The sequence below is a fragment of the Capra hircus genome, chromosome 22, assembly GCF_001704415.2.
Source record: "Capra hircus breed San Clemente chromosome 22, ASM170441v1, whole genome shotgun sequence".
NCBI lineage: Eukaryota > Metazoa > Chordata > Mammalia > Artiodactyla > Bovidae > Capra > Capra hircus.
This window is the reverse complement of record NC_030829.1, coordinates 32,493,944-32,513,281: the sequence shown is the minus strand read 5'-3', so window position 1 is coordinate 32,513,281 and position 19,338 is coordinate 32,493,944. Positions and strand designations below refer to the sequence as shown.

Genomic DNA, 19,338 nt, shown 5'->3' with positions numbered 1-19,338 from the left:
TGGAAAACTCAGCAGTGGCCACAGGACTGGAAAAGGTCAGTTTTCATTCCAATAGAAAGGAGGCCAATACCAAAGAACGTTCGAACTACCACACAATTGCACTCATCTCACACACTAGCAAAGTAATGCTCGAAATTCTCTTCAACAGTACATGAACTGAGAACTCCCAGATGTTCAAGCTGGATTTAGAAAGGCAGAAGAACCAGAGAACAAATTGCCAAATGTGTCTATCTGTTGGACCATAGAAAAAGAAAGAGAATTCCAGAAAAACATCTACCTCTGCTTTATTGATTACACTGAAGTCTTTGACTGTGTGGATCACAACAAACTGTGGGAAATTCTTAAAGAAATGGGAATACCAAAGCACCTTTTGCCTCCTGCAAAATCTGTATACAGGTCAAGAGGCAATGGTTAGAACTGGACATGGAACAACAGACTGGCTCAAAACTGGGAAAGGAGTATGTCAAGGCCATATACTGTCACCTTGCTTATTTAACTTATATGCAGAGTACATCATATGAAATGTCAGGGTGGATGAAGCACAAGCTGGAATCAAGATCTCTGGCAGAAATATCAATAATCTCAGATATGCAGACAACACCACCCTTACGGCAGAAAGCAAAGTAAACAGCCTCTTGATTTGGCCACCTGACGCGAAGAGCTGCCTCACTGGAAAAAAACCCTGCTGCTGGCAAAGACAGAAGGCAGGAGGAAAAGGGACACAGAGGACGAGATGGTTGGAATGCATCATTGACTCAATGGACATGAGTCTGAGCAGGCTCCGGGAGTTGGTAAAGGACAGGCAGGTCTGGAGTGCTGCAGTCCATGGGGTTGCAAAGAGTCTGACATTACTGAGTGACTGAACAACAAGAACAACAGCAAAGAAGTTCACTGAAGTGAGGCTGGGAAGAAATGCTGGACAGAGTATAATACTCTAATAAATAAAATAGAATCCAATCTCCCAGTCCCACCCACCCAGAGTGAAGAAAAATAAATGAACAAGATCTGTTTGCATCGAAGAAGGGGAAGCAACTTTCCTCTTAATCAGCTTCTCCTCTTTGAAGAGCTTCCTCTCAGGACAGAACAGAAATCCCACACCTGCACAAGAGAAGAAAGACAAAGGCACCAAGTGCATCTCACATGAAGTACATGTGCCTCAGTTTCCCCGGGATGCCAACTGATACTGAGGAGAACAAGGGGCATTTGTCCAGGGAATATATTTGTGGAGTGGTCATTTCTGGGAAATGCCTATAGATCAAAACTCACAAAGCTCAACACTATTAGTTTCTATCGTGTCCCTCAGATTGCCAAGGTCTGAATTCACTGTCACTAACCCTGGGCTCTCTTCTTGCCTCTGCACCTCCTCAGGTGGCAGTGAGGATTGCCACCATCGGGTTAGTGTCACCTGTCAGACAGAAACAGCTTCAGAAACTTCACAAGACTTTTGAAAGAGGAAGATGAGACAGAGCAAGAAAAGCATTAAGAATACGTGTCAGCGCTCACAGACTTAGATTAACGAATTTATGGCTGTTGGTGAGAAGGGACAGTTGGGAAGGTCATGTATGGACGGTTATACTAAAATGGATAACCAACAAGGACCTACCATACAGCACATGGAACTCTGCTCAATGTTATGTGGAAGCATGGATAGGAGGGAAGTTTGGGGGAGAAAGGATATGTGTATATGTATGGCTGAGTCCCTTTGCTGTCCACCTGAAATTACCACAATATTGTTAATCGGTTCTACCCCAATACAAAATAAAAAGTTTAAAGGTTGGGGGGAAAAAAAGAGTAAGTCTCAATAAACAGTTGCTGTTCTTGCAACTGCTATTTATTTGTACTTAGTGTCTGACGTAGGGACATGGCCATGCTTCCTCTGAAACTGTCTTCCTGCTTCGAAGCCTGGTGACCAGCTTATGGCATGTACCTGACAAAGACTTGTGGAAATGAACAAACGTGTAATGAATGAGGTGCTAAACGCCCAGGCTTACTGTTAAGTTTAAACCGAACCATGTCAGGCACTGTATGTTGGTAAATGTGTACTTTTTAACACAGAAAAAAGCTGTTAAATTTGGAAAACAACACTATGACTGTGGGTGGGTGAAAAGGAGAGAGAAAAATTTTTACTTTCCATTGGAACTTTTCTATACTGCTTGACTTTTTCAATCAAGAACATGTATTACTTCTATAGCCCTATAGTTTCTATATCAACAGGGGTTATGTAGACAGGGGTTACATAACATATAACATATGATATAGTATCTATATCAACAGGGGCTACATAAATGGTAGGCAAATTCTATCTTTCTAACTTTTTACTTATGATAGAATTTAAAGGAAATGTAAAAAAAAAAATTTTTTTTTCTTTTTAATTTTTAGCCTCACCCCACAGCATGTGGGACCTTGGGTCCCCAGCCAGGGATCTAACCCATACCTCCAGCATTAGAAGGCAGAACCACTGGGGAAGTCCCCAAAATGTAAATATTTTATAAGATTTTTTTTTTAAACCTCATACTGTTCTATGAACCTCAAATTATTCCCATATCTTAGGCCAGAAGATGAAACCCAGCTGCTAACAGGGCAATTTAGGCTTATGCCATTTTTTAAAATTTGGAATTAGTTGCTGGTTTTAAGATTTTTTTTTTTTAATGTGGATCATTTTTAAAGTCTTTACTGAATTTGTTGCAATATTGCTTCTGCTTTATGTTTTGATTTTTGGGGGCCACAAAGCATGTGGGATTTAGCTCCCCAACCAGGGATTGAACCAGCAGCCCCTACAATGAAAGGTGAAGTCTTAACCACTGGACCGCCAGGGAAGTCCCCCAGTTGCTGACTTTAGAAATTCAGAAATTTCAAATGAAAATAGGATTCATCACTTCTCTTTAAAAAGGGATAGTGTGGCAACATCAGGCCTGTCACAGCAGAAGAACTTCTGCCCACTAGCCTTGGCGTCTTCACCTGCCCACCTCATTCACCGATGGTATCCGCTTGTCCCTACCAGATCCACGAGTGCCAACACCTCCCATTCACAAAGTCCTCCCTCCTCTCCCTGCCAAAGGATGCCTCACCAAAGCCAAAGAGGACAGGATCTGCCCAAGACTGGATTATTACTTACTTATACTTATAATCAACAATCTGGACCTCAAATGTAGATACTGTTTTCAGTGCATTTACAAGCTGGGGGAAAAAAGAAATATATTTAGAATTTCTTTTCCTTCCTTCTCTTCAGTTTTATTTACCTTAAAGTCCCCAAATTTCTTATTTTTTATGTAAAGTTATGTTTCAAGTATTAAATCCCCTTTGTATTTTCATACAAATATGTTTCAGTTTTAAACCTTAACTGAGTTCAAGTACAGGCTCCACCTCTGCATTTTAGGGAGGAACACACCACCTTCCTAAAATTGCTCTGCACTGGGCTGCTATGAGGATGAAAGGAGAAAATTCATAAAAGTAAATGGCTTGTCATAGACAAGCTAGACACACATGAAATGTTATCTTTTAGCTACTGTTATTCTAATAGTTCGGAGAAGGTGACGGCACCCCACTCTTGCCTGGAAAACTCCATGGACGGAGGGGCCTGGTAGGCTGCAATCCATGGGGTCGCTAAGAGTCAGGCACAACTGAGCAACTTCACTTTCACTTTTCACTTTCATGCATTTGAGAAGGAAATGGCAAGCCACTCTAGTGTTCTTGCCTGGAGAATCCCAGGGACAGGGGATCCTGGTGGGCTGCCATCTATGGGGTTGCAGAGTCGGACATGACTGAAGTGACTCAGCAGCAGCAGCAGCATTCAACTTTCAATGTATATTCACTGGGCACCGACTTTGTTTCAGAATTTTCTTCCTACCCACTATATCATTTCAGACAAACACCTAGTGCTTGGAACCTCATCTACCAAAAATACTAAATTCCTGGCAGAAAAAAATTTCAACATCTCTACATAGAAAAACAACTATACTTTTAGCAAAGAGAAAACAACTAAGCTCAATTCATCATCACATCAAAAGCATCGCCATGGTTCTCTAGGTCCCTCACAAATAAGCTATCTTAACCCAACACCACGGGATCACTGCTTTTCAGAAGCATTTTGTATTTGGATCCTGCTCTCTCATGTGTACACTTTGATTGCAACAACAACAGGTACAGAAGCATCACTGACTCTACACTGAAATCATGCTGGCATTTCCAAGTGCTTTAGGTATATGTCACTTCCTGCTCACAAATACCATACCAAGGAAGTATTATATTATACACATTTCATAAATGATGTACTGAAGTCTTAGAGAAGGTAAACAACTTTGCCAGGATCTCCCATATAGCAAATGGCAGGGCCAAAACTAAATCTAGGTCATCTGACCCCAGAACCTGTGTTCTTGGCTAGCACACTTCCACTCTATCGCTCATAAAAAGCAACAGGCAGTGGCCCAAATCCAATCCCATCCCCCATCACACACTCACAGAGTTATAAAGTAGAAGTTTCTCTCACTGGACAGTCCCTGGATGCCCACAGATACACTGTTTATAGCAAGTATTGAAGAAGTGAGGAGAGATTAGAATTCCACTTTTCAGGGGAGAATTAATCAGAGGGCATGAGCCCCTGTCTTGTAATGAGATGGGCCTACCTAAAAGGAGTCACATGTCTCCAAGGATCCCTAAGGAAACATGCTCTTTTCCATGATTTTTAGTCAGACCAGAGACATGGCCATACCCCTTCCGGAATGACTGTTGTAACCTTGACTCTGGGCAAGACTGCATGAACCATCATTTAATGAGTGTATCTAGGTTTTGTTGGAGAAGGCAATGGCACCCCACTCCAGTACTCTTGCCTGGAAAATCCCATGGATGGAGGAGCTTGGTGGGCTGCAGTCCGTGGGGTTGCTAAGAGTCAGACACGATTGAGCAACTTCACTTTCACTTTTCACTTTCATGCATTGGAGAAGGAAATGGCAACCCATTCCAGTGTTCTTGCCTGGAGAATCCCAGGGACGGCAGAGCCTGGTAGGCTGCCGTCTCTGGGGTCGCACAGAGTCGGACACGACTGAAGCGACTTAGCAGCAGCAGCAGCAGCAGGTTTTGTTATCTATTCACGAGTCAAGGAAAAGGAAAAAGTGCTTTCTTCTCTGTCTGGGAGTTACCTTTCCCAGTGACACCAAGCCTGGGAACAAAGCAACCAGTTGGGCACATGATGACTTGGGGTTGGAGCTGAATGACCAAATCCTGCCTTAGGGCAAGGGCATCCAGGCGACCTGAGGGGCTGGATGTGAGAACACGGACAGCTGCAGTGCAGCACCCACTGGTGGCACCTTTCCACTGGACTTCGCTCCAGCAGTTGACCGACAGACAGGGAAGGAAAGTGGTTAGCCTCCTCCCAGGTGAAGCTGGGTTACAGCTATGGAGTGTTCTCTGCCTATGAAGTAGACTCCTTTCCCTCCCCGACCCCACCCCGTTACTCTGCTCACCAGCTGGGTGAACTTGGGCATGTTTTTTTAACCTCCAAGGTTCAGTGTTCTCGTTTAGAATGGAAAATAATAATAAAATACTGATATTATTGGTCTGCTGGGAGAGTTGAAGGACAGGCAGAGGCAACATGTGCTTGGCATATACCTGCATCCAAAACGTGTTACCTTACCAATAAGTACTACTCATCTGCCTATTAATGACGCATCTCAGTGCATTACTTTATACATTTTTATTTCCAGGTCTTTAAAACATACACACACATGCTGTTCATTTCTTCCATCCACAGAGTTTACAATCGATGCCTCATTACACCATATGTTCATGTCCTCCATAATCCATATGTGTCTCGAGAAGAGATGCTAATTACACAATTTGAATCAGCCTCTTAGGCATCCAAATTAACTTGTGCCAAACATTTTACCCATCAAAAGCTGCCCCCAGATTCCCTCCCATCTCAAGTCCACTGAAGTGCTTAGGCTAACAGTCCAGGAGTTCATGCCTGATTCTCACTACCTCTCCTGGCCTCACCGAGGCTGTAACTTTACACTCCCACAAGCAGTGTCATAGGCTCTGTCTCCAAGATATATCCCGAAACCATTTATCTTGTCATCCCTCCTGTCCTCCCCTTCATCTAAGCTCTTATCGGGACAACAGCTCTTAATCAATCTCCCTGCACCTATTCTTGCAGCCAGAGTGATTTACAAATAAATAAAGAAGTAGGTTTCATGCCTATTTGCTACTATGACAAATTACTACACACTTATCATCTTAAAACAACACAATTTATCCTCTTACAGTTCTGTAGCGCAGAAATTTGACACACAGAGACAGAAGTCTCAGTGGGATGAAATCGAGGTGTACGCAGTGCTACACTCCTTGTGGAATCTCTAGGGGATAATCCTTGTCTTTTCCGGACATCTAGAAACCTTACTATTGCAAGCACATTGCCCTGTCCTGCTGTTGCAGGGAGCCTTCCATTGCAATCTTGTTGAAATTAAGTATAAGTTTTGAATTGATGTTGTTGAAATGAGTCAGGAAGCATAAGAGGGGAACAATTTCTAAGATACTCATGAAAAGGATAAGGACTTTACCAACTTCATCTGCTGCTGGAGGCCACAGTCTTGCCACACTCCATCTACCATCTGCCCAAAGATATTCTCCCATTGCTCAGCTGCTAGTTTGTTCAGAGACAAAATGTTTGGCAATCCACTGCAGCAAAGGCAGGACTCGGGCAGTTTTGTCTCTGTTTCCACTCTGAGTTAGTGCAGAGGAACGTCTATAGTAAGGCAGAGCTCATTTAGTAATGTCTGGTTTGATGATTTCCAGTAAAAATCTAATAAATGAACTGGGTGTAACCATCAAAATATTCTAAAAGCTAATAATTTCAAACCAAAGCATTTAGTAGGGTATGAAAAAAAAAAAAAAACAAAGCACATTACTCATAGGAAGTTAAATTCAATATGTCACTGTTAAAAATGCATACCAAAAACTGACCTCATTTTGGTTCAGTATTTTCCGATACTCTGTGCTCCGTGCGAGAATGGTCACTCGAATTTTTCCACCCTGTGAAAAAGGCAAAATATTGCTGTTATGCCTGGACAGACAAATAAATAAAATTTAAAATGGGATTTTCACCAAGAGATAAAACTCAATAAGGACACCTTTATGGGACTTTTTTTTTTCCTTTTAGCCTGATTTCTTCACAGTTCTTCCAGGGGTTAAAAATGTACTCACTTTAGCCACAGAAGGTAAAACGCATTCATTACACTACTTCTGTTTGTCTGAGTATATTTGGGGGCAGAGAATGCGTGGACTGGGTGGGAGCTTGGGAAAGGAAGGGGAGAGACAGGGAAAGGAAAAGGAAAAAAAAGTACATTCTTCCACTATCTCTTAGTTTATCAAAATCTCCTAGGTTGTTGACATCTGATTTCAAATTACTCCAGGTCAGAATTTCTGGTTAACCCAGAAAACACTGTCTGCTGATGATCTTTGTCTGTAAAGATGATATTGACTTTTATCAGGGGGTGAAAAGTCCAGCCTACCTCAGAAACCATAATGCAGCCATTACCTTGGGACCCTCTTGTGTGATGTTCAGTCTGTGCAGTACATGCTGGGAAAATGCTCTGAATAACCCAGTATTTTGACACCCAGAGATCTACAATAAAAAACAATATTTCCTATTACAATGAGTAATTTCTGCATTACTATTTAAGATGTTCTCAAGTTATACATAAGTACTATCTTAATGGCCATCATCAAAAAATCTACAAACAATAAATGCTGGAGAGGATATGGAGAAAACGAGGCCCCCCTACACTGTGGGTGAGAATGTGAACTGATACAGTCATTGTGGAAATCGGTATGACGATTCCTTGAAAAACTAGCAATAAATCTAGCATCAGTTCAGTTCAGTCGCTCAGTCCGACTCTTTGCCACCCCATGGACTGCAGCATGCCAGCCTTCCCTTTCCATCATCAACTTCCAGAGCTTGCTCAGACTCATGTCCATCAAGTCAGTGATGCCATCCAACCAACTCATCCTCCATCATCCCCTTCTCCTACCGCCTTCAATCTTTCTCAGAATCGGGTCTTTTCAAATGAGTCAGTTCTTTGCATCAGGTAGCCAAAGTATTGGAGCTTCAGCATCAGTTCCTCCAAAGAATATTCACCCATTCCAGTCCATTTTAGTTCACTGATTTCTAAAATGTCAGTGTTCACTCTTGCCATCTCCTTTTTGACCACTTCTAATTTACCATTGATTCATGGACCTAACATTCCAGGTTCCTATGCAATATTGCTCTTTACAGCATCGGAATTTACTTCCATCACCAGTCTGGGTCTAGGTCATCTACCATATGACCTAGCAATCCCACTACTGGGCATATACCCTGAGAAAACCACAATTCTAAAAGACACATATACCCCAATGTTCACGGTGGCAATATCTATAATAGCCAAAGCACGGAAGCAATCTAAATGTCCATCAACAAATGAATGGATAAAGATGGGGTACATACATACAATGGAGTGAAAAGGAAACATATGAGTCAGCTGTAGTAAGGTGGATGAATCTAGAGCCTCTTACACAGAATGAAGTCAGTCAGAAAAAACAAGTATCAAATATTAACGGATATATGGAATCTAGAAAAATGTTACTGATGAACCTAGTAGAGAATGGACTTGTGGACACACCAGGGGAAGGTGAGAGTGGTATGAATTGGGAAAGCAGCAATGACATACAGTCACTATCACGTGTAAAACAGACAGTTAGTGGGAAGTTGCTATATAACACAGGGAGCCCAGTCTGGCACTCTGTGATGACCTAGAAGGGTGGGATAAGGGGAGGGGAGGGAGGCTCAAGAGGGAGGGGATGTGTGTGTATATATATATAACTCTGTGTGCGTGTGTGTGTGCATATATATATATAATTATGACTGATTCACATTGTCGTGTGGCAAAAACCAATACAACATTGTAAAGCAAATTTCCACCAATTAAAAAATTTTTTTTAATTTTTTCTTTTAAATGTTATCTTAAAATCCACGAAGAATCAATTCTCTGAACATGACTGTCAACCACAGATGACATGCTTACCAGAGGGGTGTTATAGAACAGCCCGTATCTCATCCGAGGAAGTAAGGAAAAAATAGCTTCTTTAAAACATACCTAAGAATGGAGATATTTTAAAAGGTAAGAGAATTACAATCTGCATCCTTCACACTAAAATAGCAATTTTTTTATAGAAAAAATTAACGCCTATTTTGCATTAAAATATTTTGATTAGCTAATTATTTCAATCAAATGGCATTCATATTTTCAGAAAAGTTATGGGGAAAAGTTTTTAAAAGCTACGTGGTTAAAATAATCATGATGATTCTAGTTATTACAGAGTAACTAAGGAGTTAGAAATCAATGATAATAGCTCATAGAAACCCAGATTAAATATTTATTTGATGAGTGAGTCATTGATAATGACAGTTCTTTACAGGCATTTCAGTAAAGCTTCCAGTACCCTTTTGGAGTCATAAGTTTTCAAATGTATAACATCATAATCAGTAAATGCTTTCCACGTGTCGGAGAATAGGTCACCATATCCATAGGAGCTCTGAAAGTGGAAACAAAGTAAGTTAGGGAATGTGGCTAAACCTGGCTTTTCAAAAACATCAGAAAACACCTGAATTAGCTTGTTAGTGAACCAACAACCTGAAACACTGTTCATAAAATCCACAGAAGAAAAATGGATTTTCATCTTGGGCCTGAGCAAGTCCCTAATTTGATGTAACAGCATCAGAAATAATCATCACAATTGTAATCTCAGTCTGCTAAAAATGTTTTGTTTTCTCACCCTAGCCCTTTTTATTCTCATGCCCTTGAAACTGGAATAATTGTGGGTTGTTTTTTTTTCTGTGAATTCTCTATGCAAACTACACAACACATAGACGCATCACCTTTTGTACACACCAGGGCATGCACAGGGAGCAAAACTCATGAGAGAAGACAGAATGCACTTTTGGAAAGAAATCTGAGCGCTTATGGAATCTAGAAACATGGTACTGATGATCCTGTTTACAGAGAAGAAAAGGAGATGCAGACGTAGAGGAAGGACTGGTAGACACAGCGGGGGAAGAGAGGGTAGGACAAATTGAAAAAGGAGCAGACATTGATGCACTATCATATGTAAACCAGTACCTAGTGGGAAGCCACTATATAACACAGGGAGCCTAGCCTGGCACTCTGTGATGACCGAGAGGGGTGGGATGTCAGGGAGATGGAGGCTCAAGAGGGAGAGGACACACACACGGACGGACACACACGCACACACACACACAGTTATGACTGATTCATGTTAACGTATGGCACCACAACATTGCAACGCAATTATCCTCCAAGGGAAAAAAAAAAAAATCTGAGAGTAAGAAAATGCTTTGAAAGTTTTAACATTAAAAATATAATGTTAGTAACTCTAGGAAATGATCTCCCTATTGATTAATGAGTAATATTTGATAATTCCCTTTGACATTACTAAGAGTAATGACAAGAGTATCTTGCATACTTCCTACATCCCAGCACTGTTTTAAGAACTTGATGTTATTAACACATTAAACCACTGCACTAACTTCATGAGTGAGGGAATACCATTATCCCTGTTTTACAGATGAGGAAACTGAGACAAAGTTAAAGTAACCCACCTCAACTGTAGAGCTGCTGGGATTACAGAGCTGGGATTAAATCCAGCCTCATTGGTTCCAGACTCCATACGTGTAACCTCCATACGTGTATATGGCAGAACTAGTTCTTCCTGGACATTTAGCAAATGCATTTCATTTTTGAAAAGTAGACATTAATTACTACTCCATCAGCTGAAGGAAGTAGGTCAATTTATATCAAAATGGTAGAATTTAGATGGAAAAACTCAGCCAAAAGAAATAAGAAATACATACTGTAGGGTTACATTCAAGGTCTCCAGCTGGTTACACATGATGTTCATTATGTCCATGTCTTTTTATCTTTACAGCATTCTTTTTTTCAGATTTTGAAAATTTTATGCTGCACATATTAGAGTCATTTCAAAGGTATTGAGAACTGTTAGATGTGATGATAAAAAATAAAAATTCTTTCCTTCAATGGGTCTCTGGTGCTGTTCTAATAAAGGCCCTTCTCAACACCATCAAAAATTACATGTTCCTGTTTTGGTTCAATAATACATTAAGGGTAATTAAAGAAGTGATTCTAGGCAGTTTCCTGAGCTAAAATACTTGTGATGAAATAAGATGAAATAAGGAAAATTTAATAATAAAATACAGTGATCCTGACTGGTCCCTTTTCCGAGATGGCATGTGTTATTCAGTAATAACCACCTCGAGAAGCTTCTTTTTCTACATCCCTCAAATTCAAATGATTTGCCACAGAGGAAGGAGGGACTTTTCCAGTCTTATGTTGAATATTTGTACAGTCTTAAGATGACATAAAATTTCCTCTTGTGTATATCTCAAACATAAGACAATCTATGACTTAGAAATTCCCCTTATAGGAATCTGCCCTTCAGAAATTCTAGGATGACTGTGTAAAGATACATGTAAATGAAAAAGATGTTCAGGACAGAATTTCTGTAAAGAGCAAAGAACTGGAAACAAATTAAATGTGACCACAGTAGGGGCAGAGGGAAATACATGAACTAAGGCATTCCTGGTGGCTCAGGCAGTTAAGAATCCACCCGCAATGCAGGAGATCCAGGTTCAATCCCTGGGTTGGGAAGATCTCCCCTGGAGGAGGGCATGGCAACCCACTTCAGTATTCTTGCCCGGAGAATCCCATGGACAGAGGTGCCTGGTGGGCTACAGTCCATGGGGTCGAAGAGAGTCAGACACGACTGAGCGATTTCACATTATGTATATATACACATCCTTATGTAAGTCCTTGTTTAAGTGTTGTATAAAGATGTGTTTACATTTATTAAAATAAAGTCTTGCAATGTATTCTCACATATGCTAACCGCAATTAACCTTCAAAGGAAATGGAATTTGAGGAGATATAGGAGACTTTAAAAAAAATAATAAAAACTTTATATACTTCTGGGTTGACCGAACTCATTATCACTTGGTCTTAGTTGTATAATTAAAAATAGTAATAATAAAACTATAGTACACTTCTCAGCACAAGGAAAGGCGGAAAGCCTGCAGAAAGCTCCCTGGTGCTCCTTTGTAAGAGCAATCCTGCCATGCCCAGAAATGTGTCGGCAGGAGTGTCCCCGGGCGCGTGGCTCCAGGTCAGCAGTTACACTGCCGAGCTCTGTGCAGGTGAGAAGGGTGGCCCCAGACGCTTCCTTGTCTGTAAACTGACCTGAAGTGCAGCACTGCCAGCTCCCAACTCCTCCTCGGGGCACACAGCTCATCCAGGGCCACAAAGACTGGTTCCAGAGCAACACCATCCACCACAGGGTGTTCAACTCATGTCAGCCAAGGGTGGCAGCCAAGGGTGAGCTGCTTCCCTCAAGGCCTTCCCAGCAAAAGAGAACCAGGTGGCAGCCACAGGACACCTTACCCACCCACATCCTCCCTACAGGCTTCCAGGGGGTCTCAATTCTGACACAACCTGGTACTTGCCTGTCCTGAGACCCTGACTGAGCCACGAGCAAAGGCCTCTCTGACCGAGAACACAGGTTCTAAATGGATGCACAGAGAGGAGCAGAGGAGGGAGGTCACATCAGGGTGGCCAACTTGCTCAACTAAAAGTACAGGACAGTCGAGGTCAGGCTGCACTAACACCATGTGTCCCATTAACTGAGTAACTGGGGAGCCCCATGGTGGCCACGCACCTTATTCACTCCACCCCAGCAGGCTTAGAGAAGGGTAGAGGCTGTAGAAGCTGGCTCAGTTTAGTTTACTCCACTAGAGGAAGACACGGAAAAGCATGCAATGAGATACAAGGAAGCTTCTGGAAAACTTTCCATCAACTTAACAAGATCTTCAGGGAAGTACAGGGAGACAAGGAAGCACTGTAGTTGCAAGGCACAGGTCTGGGGACAACTGCTTAGATGGGAACCCTGACTCCACCCTTCACCGACTGTGTTGTCTTATAATACTAACACCTCAGCTTCCTCATCTATAAAATAAACAAATAAAAACCCTGGCCCACTGACACTTGTGAGCATTATGAGAACATCAGATGTAAATGAAAAATTAAAAAACCACAACAACCCTGAGTTAATCATTCAGAGCTACAGGGAGCCTGTGCATGGGACCTAGAAACCACAATCATATACAAAAAGAGGAAAGAAAGGGACAGCAGATCCCTTTGCTCAGAAAAACATTTCTAAGAAATAGAACCGTACTGGCAGCAAAACTGAAACACAAAAGGGAAGTGAAAACACATGCAAAGAAGGAAAGCAGAAAGTGAGCATTAAGTTGCTGAAAATGTTAGAAACAGTTCTCATCAGGCTTGAAATCAAACTATAGGGCTAGGGAGCCATGATGATGAAACCTCTTGTCACAGCTCTGCTACCAGCCCCTCATCAGCAAAGAAAGTGTTAGCAAAACAGTTCCCCTTTTGCAAGACAACCTGACCTCAGCTCACGGTGCAGCTCTGCCCTCTGGAACTGGACAGCACGCCTCCACCGTGTGCTAGGGGCCATGGCTTGTGATTCTAAAAGACACCCGACAGGTACACTGAGTGTGGAGGGAAGAGAGCTCAAGGACTCCTGTAACTGGCTTGCCTCTCGGGATCCTGGTGGTGTGGCCAATGCAGTTGTTTCAGAAGATCCTGGCCCTGGGGGACCTGTACCTGTCCCAGGAGGAATCACATCTCTCTGCGAGGAGTCCTGAGCAGCAGTGCCTAATGTGCCCTGCCAGCAAGCTGTATTTCCCCTGAACCATCCTTCTCAATAGACTTGGGGTAAGAGGGGGGCCTGTGAGCGTCCTGAGCATTAGAATGTCTGGGTGAACCTGAGGTGACTTCTCGGTGGGTGTTCCCACTTCCCAGGTTGGGCAGCCTCTAGCATGCACATTATATACCATGTGTTCTCCAGCTCACTGTCATGGTTACCATTCAGAGCACATGTGTTGTGGATCAGGTGCTGAGACTGTTTGCACATGATATGCTTTATCCTCAAAACGACACTGAGGTAGATACCGTAATTCTCCCATTCTAGAGGTGAGAGTACCAGGGCAACTTTGGGATGACCTTGGCCAGTGGAAGGGCCAGCTATAGGAAAAAAACAAGTGAAAGGCAGGCAAAGAAAGAGAAGAGGGAAAAAGATGCACTAAAAACAAATAAGCCCATAGCAGCTGTGATTCAACACGTGTAGCTACATGTAGGCCTAACACTCAGATACATGCGGCGCAACCTGGCACGAAGCAGGAAGCAACCGGGAAGGCGCAGTGAAGCAAAATGGATGGCGATCGCCAGAGGCCAGACTGTGAGCAGAGGCAGGCTCTCCCCACCCAGGGATCACAGTGGAAACGGATAGCGATCACCGAAGCCAGACTGTGAGCAGAGGCAGGCTCTCCCCACCCAGGGACCACAGTGGAAACGGATGGCGATCACCGAAGCCAGACTGTGAGCAGAGGCAGGCTCTCCCCACCCAGGGATCACAGTGGAAACGGATAGTGATCACCGAAGCCAGACTGTGAGCAGAGGCAGGCTCTCCCCACCCAGGGACCACAGTGGAAAAGGATGGTGATCACCGAAGCCAGACTGTGAGCAGAGGCAGGCTCTCCCCACCCAGGGACCACAGTGGAAATGGATGGCGATCACCAAAGCCAGACTGTGAGCAGAGGCAGGCTCTCCCAACCCAGGGACCACAGTGTAACAAATGATGATCTTTTATGCTTGTCTCAGAGGCACCCTGAGCTCTACCTCCTCAAAGCATGGAAAGCAAGCTTCTACAACCTCATTCTAAATTTCAAAAACATGTGCATCTTCCCATATGTATCGAGGTTGTAGTTCAGTCACTCAGTCATGTCTGACTCTTTCGCGACCCCATGGACTGTAGCCTGCCAGGATCCTCTGTCCATGGGATTCTCCAGGCAAGAATACTGGAGTGGGCTATCATTCCCTCCTCCAGGGGATCTTCCTGACCCAGGGATCAAACCCACATCTCCTACATTATCGGGCGGATTCTTTATCACTGAGCCATCAAGGAAGCCCAGCCATGTGTATACTTACACATAAATTCATCCACACAGATGTATTCACACCATCTGCACATGCATGAATATGTATGTGTACATGTGTAAATGTAAGTGCATGCATCTTAGCAAATTCTATTACATAAGATGAGAGTCAAACCAATACTGAGCAAGGTAAAGACAGCACTAAAGCAGAAAGCCGGTTCTTACCGTGTCCCACATCACAACGTACACGTCTGTGCTAAAGGAATTGTTAACATGCTGGGTAATGTAAAGATTGATGAAATCACAGAAGTGGTGATACATGTTAACACCTAGGATTGAAAGAAAAAAAGAAATTAATGTCCATTAACCCCAAAAGAAACGATTACACAATTTTTATTCTACCCCATCCATTTATAGTATGGTAGACTTTTAGCTGAAATGAATCAGTGGAAAATTAACAATTTTCTAAACATAAAATGATCATACACAAGTTGTCCTCAGTTGACAGATTGATTATGCTCAAACATTCATTTTCAAATCGATCATGTAAAAATTAGGAATGCCTTTCCCTTACACACTAAGAAATAAATGATCACTAAGTTCCCAGAAAAAGTAACAGAAGCTTCTTTAACTCAACATGAGAACTATAGAGCCATTAAGACTAATCACTATTTTTATGATCTTTTATTTTTAAAAATCAATCGATACCTGCTCATGATGGTACTGGCAACGATGGCAACTATTAACATTTTGGTATTTTTTCATTCCTGTCTCTTTTTCTCCTTTTAATCACTACTTATAATATTGCTTTTTGGGAAAACAGTAACCAGTTATCATTTAAAGAGCTGAAATCTCATGTCCTAATTAAAAGTGTAAGAACTCTGGACTCAGAAAAAGAGGTTGAAATTATGAGCAACATTCTCAGGTAAGTCTGTAAATTCCAAAGCTTCAGCTTCTCTACTGGAAATAGGAAGTCAATATACTTAGATGCCAGCTTTTAGGTAACACACCTAAAGGAGACACCCCAGTGCCTGGCACAAGGGAAAACTTCAACCAGCTGGAGTGTGCTGGGTCAAAGAGGAAAGGGGAGGGTGGCGCTGCTCTTTGTAAGTTCCTAATTCTGGCATTCACGAGAAATAAATGTATAAATCTAAATGGGGTAAAATTCCAAGAACTGACACCTTAAAGGAAAGGTCAGTTAAAAGATAAACAGTGACTTTCAAAAGCAGAAATCATAAAGTATTCTGACTCCATTCCTAGCAAATAATAACACTGTGTGCCAGAAACTAAGAGGAAAAAGGACTCCATTTATAAAAGTCAGGTCATTACAGTGTACGCCTTCAACATAAACAGTGCTGGATGTCAATTATATCTCAACAAAGGAAAAGGCAAAGAAAAAAAAAAAATTACTCCCTTTTTAGACCCGTATCTTAGGTGAATGTTTGGAAGGACTTTTTTATTTTCACCCAGAAAAATCCTGCCAAAGAGCACATTTTCAAATAAACAAGGAAAATGATGTCTTATGACAAGCCATCTCCTTTTCCCAAATTAGCACACAGCCCGCATTAGCTTCTCATGAATCGTTCAGCAACTTCATAGCACTTACTGAGGGAGACCAAATGTATAAAACAGCAATTGGTACCAGGAGGATTTATAAAAGAGGGAAAAAACGTAGGCTCTGTCCTCAAGAAATAGGCCCCACTTGAGTATTATTCTGTGGAATGCTCATTTTCTCAAGGTAACGGTTAATATGGGGGCGTCCCTGGTGGCTCAGTGGTAGAAGAATCTACCTGCCAATGCAGGAGTCATGGGTTGGATCCCTGATCTGGGAAGATCCCACACGCCGCGGAGCGACTAAGCCTGGGCTCTAGAGACCATAAGCCACAACTCCTAAAGCATTTCACCCCTCCTCCTCATCCCCTCTCCCCACCGCACTACCCTAGAGTCTGTGCTCCGCAACAAGAGAAATCACCGCCAGTGAGAAGCCCGGGCACGGCCACTAAACAGTAGTCCCCACTTGCCACAACTAGAGAAAGCCCGTGCAGCAACAGAGCCAGCACAGTCAAAAATAAATAAATAAAATAATAGAAGTTATTTTCTTTTAAAAGAGCGAAAACTGTTTGATGTATGTTCATGAGATTTGTTCAACTGTTTAAAAACAAAAATTAATATGAGAAGGAACATGGGCTGATAGTGTTAAGTTGGAAGAAAAAGGCAGAGTTATAAACACAGGAAAGAAAGGATGCAGATCTACCCTCACCTATTATTCCAACTTTATATTCTTTATTGCATAAGTAGCTACATAAATTCAACCATTTGCACATGTTCAACCTTCCTCAGACAGATCAGTGTTTTCTTTGCTCCATTTTAATCTGCATATTTTAAAAATGTGTTGGGACCTTGAACACAGCATTTTTACCTGCTTGCATTTCTAAAACCTAAACCTGTCTGATTTCTGAACCTCAGATTTTGTCACGTAAGAATTACGACTTCAGGAAGTGGAGCACATTAAAAATGTGATCAATAAATTAGAGGAATTCTGAAATATTCGTGACAGGGGGCTCTCTATATTTCATCGTAAGCCCAGCCTCTCATGAATTTGGATGTGGTGTGACACAGAAATCTCCATTTCTTGTAACGAGAAGGATAATAGGTACAATTTGTGTTTCTTCTCTCCAGGGCAGCAAGTTCACAAAGCAAAAGCTGTGCTTGCATGTGGAGAATTGGAAGCTTTAACTATAAATAGGACAATAATTTTAACTTTTTTTTTTTATCAAGAATATATGCCAGGGCTAACTTCCAAAAGAATTTCAAGTTAGCTTCAGTCATGGAGACAGCATCACAAAGTCCGCCTGAAGAGGCCACAGGCCTTCCTTTCCCACCTACACTGCATACAGGGCTCTTAATTTTTAAAAAGTTCTATTGAAGCACCAGCTAAATCAAGGGATTAGAGAAACCACATGGGGTAAATTTAGTTGCAAAAGGGGTACCCAGGCATTCTCCACTCATCTTTCAGTTTTCACTGAGTTATTTGACAATGATATGAAAGTTTCTTTAGCACGCCAGAACATAAAACAGTGGGAAGTTCAAATTAGTTCACTTTTTCAAGAGAAGAAAGCAAAAAGTAAATCTACTGTTCAATGTCACCTTGCTAATGTTGTTCAGTCACTAAGTCATGTGTGATACTTTAAGACCCCATAGACTGCAGCACGCCAGGCTTCCTCATTCTTCATTATCTCCTGTCCATTGAGTTGGTGATGCCATCCAACCACCTCATCCTCTGTTGTCTCCTTCTTCTCTTGCCCTCAATCTTTCCCAGCCTCAGGGTCTTTTCCAATGAGTCAGTTCTTCGCCATCAGGTGGCCAAAGTATTGGAGCTTCAACTTCAGCATCAGTCCGTCCAGTGAATATTCAGGGTTGATTTCCCTTAGGATTGACTGATTTGATTTCCTTGCTGTCCAAGGGACTCTCAAGGGTCTTCTCCAGCTACTGCAATTCGAAAGCATCAATTCCTCGGCACTCAGCCTTCTTTATGGCCCAACTCTCACATCCGTACATGATTACTGAAAAACCATAGCTTTCACTATATGGACCTTTGTCAGTAAAATGATGTCTCTGCTTTTTAAAACACTGTATAGGTTTGTCATAGCTCATCTTCCAAGGAGCAAGTGTTTTTTTAATTTTGTGGCTGCATTCACCATCTGCAGTGATTCTGGAGCCCAAGAAAATAAAATCTGTAACTGTTTCCACTGTTTCCCATGGTTTTGCCATGAAGTGCTTCCCAAAGTTACAGGAACACATATATCAGTAAAAAGGAACAAAGCCACATTAACCAATAAATAAAACAGACAAATTAACCTCTCACCTGCATCTAGTTTCATGAAGTAGGTTGGTTTTTCAATAACAATGTCACACTGAGCATCTTCTACAGGTCTGAAGTTGAGCTCAGTGTAGCTCTGTAGCTCCGCAAACCTGGAATTAAGAATCAGGAGATGCTTTAAAGGGCTCCTCCTGTATCTCTTGTTGCAATACTGTAATTCAGGATCTGTTCATTAGGTGAGTTTTATTTCTAGAAAATACTCATAAACACATGTGAAACTTCTCAAACTTACTAATACTTATGCAGCTTGAAATCAATTTTAATGTTCAGACAAGAAACACAAATGATTTTAAATTTCAGCCTAATGTGCAAGAGTAACTGGGAACATTTCTGACAAAGAAGAAATTTCCACAGAGAGCTGGAAAAACAAAAAAATCTACCAGTAATG

General features: G+C 41.9%; 1 protein-coding gene across 3 annotated transcripts in view; it reads right to left on the bottom strand.

The window, feature by feature from the left end:
- Positions 1–19,338, bottom strand: part of EOGT (EGF domain specific O-linked N-acetylglucosamine transferase) — a 55,766-nt gene that overhangs the window by 23,327 nt on the left and 13,101 nt on the right. For all 3 annotated transcript variants that reach the window (XR_001917026.1, XM_018038402.1, XM_005695753.3), the window contains exons 8-14: positions 18,936–19,042; positions 15,296–15,399; positions 9,472–9,564; positions 9,054–9,125; positions 7,529–7,615; positions 6,955–7,023; positions 3,116–3,177 (exon numbers count right to left, since the gene is read on the bottom strand). Coding sequence is in view for 2 of the 3 variants with exons in the window: in XM_018038402.1 (XP_017893891.1) it covers positions 3,116–3,177; positions 6,955–7,023; positions 7,529–7,615; positions 9,054–9,125; positions 9,472–9,564; positions 15,296–15,399; positions 18,936–19,042 (594 nt within the window). In the remaining variant the exon portion in view is untranslated. The remainder of the gene's footprint in view (positions 1–3,115; positions 3,178–6,954; positions 7,024–7,528; positions 7,616–9,053; positions 9,126–9,471; positions 9,565–15,295; positions 15,400–18,935; positions 19,043–19,338) is intronic.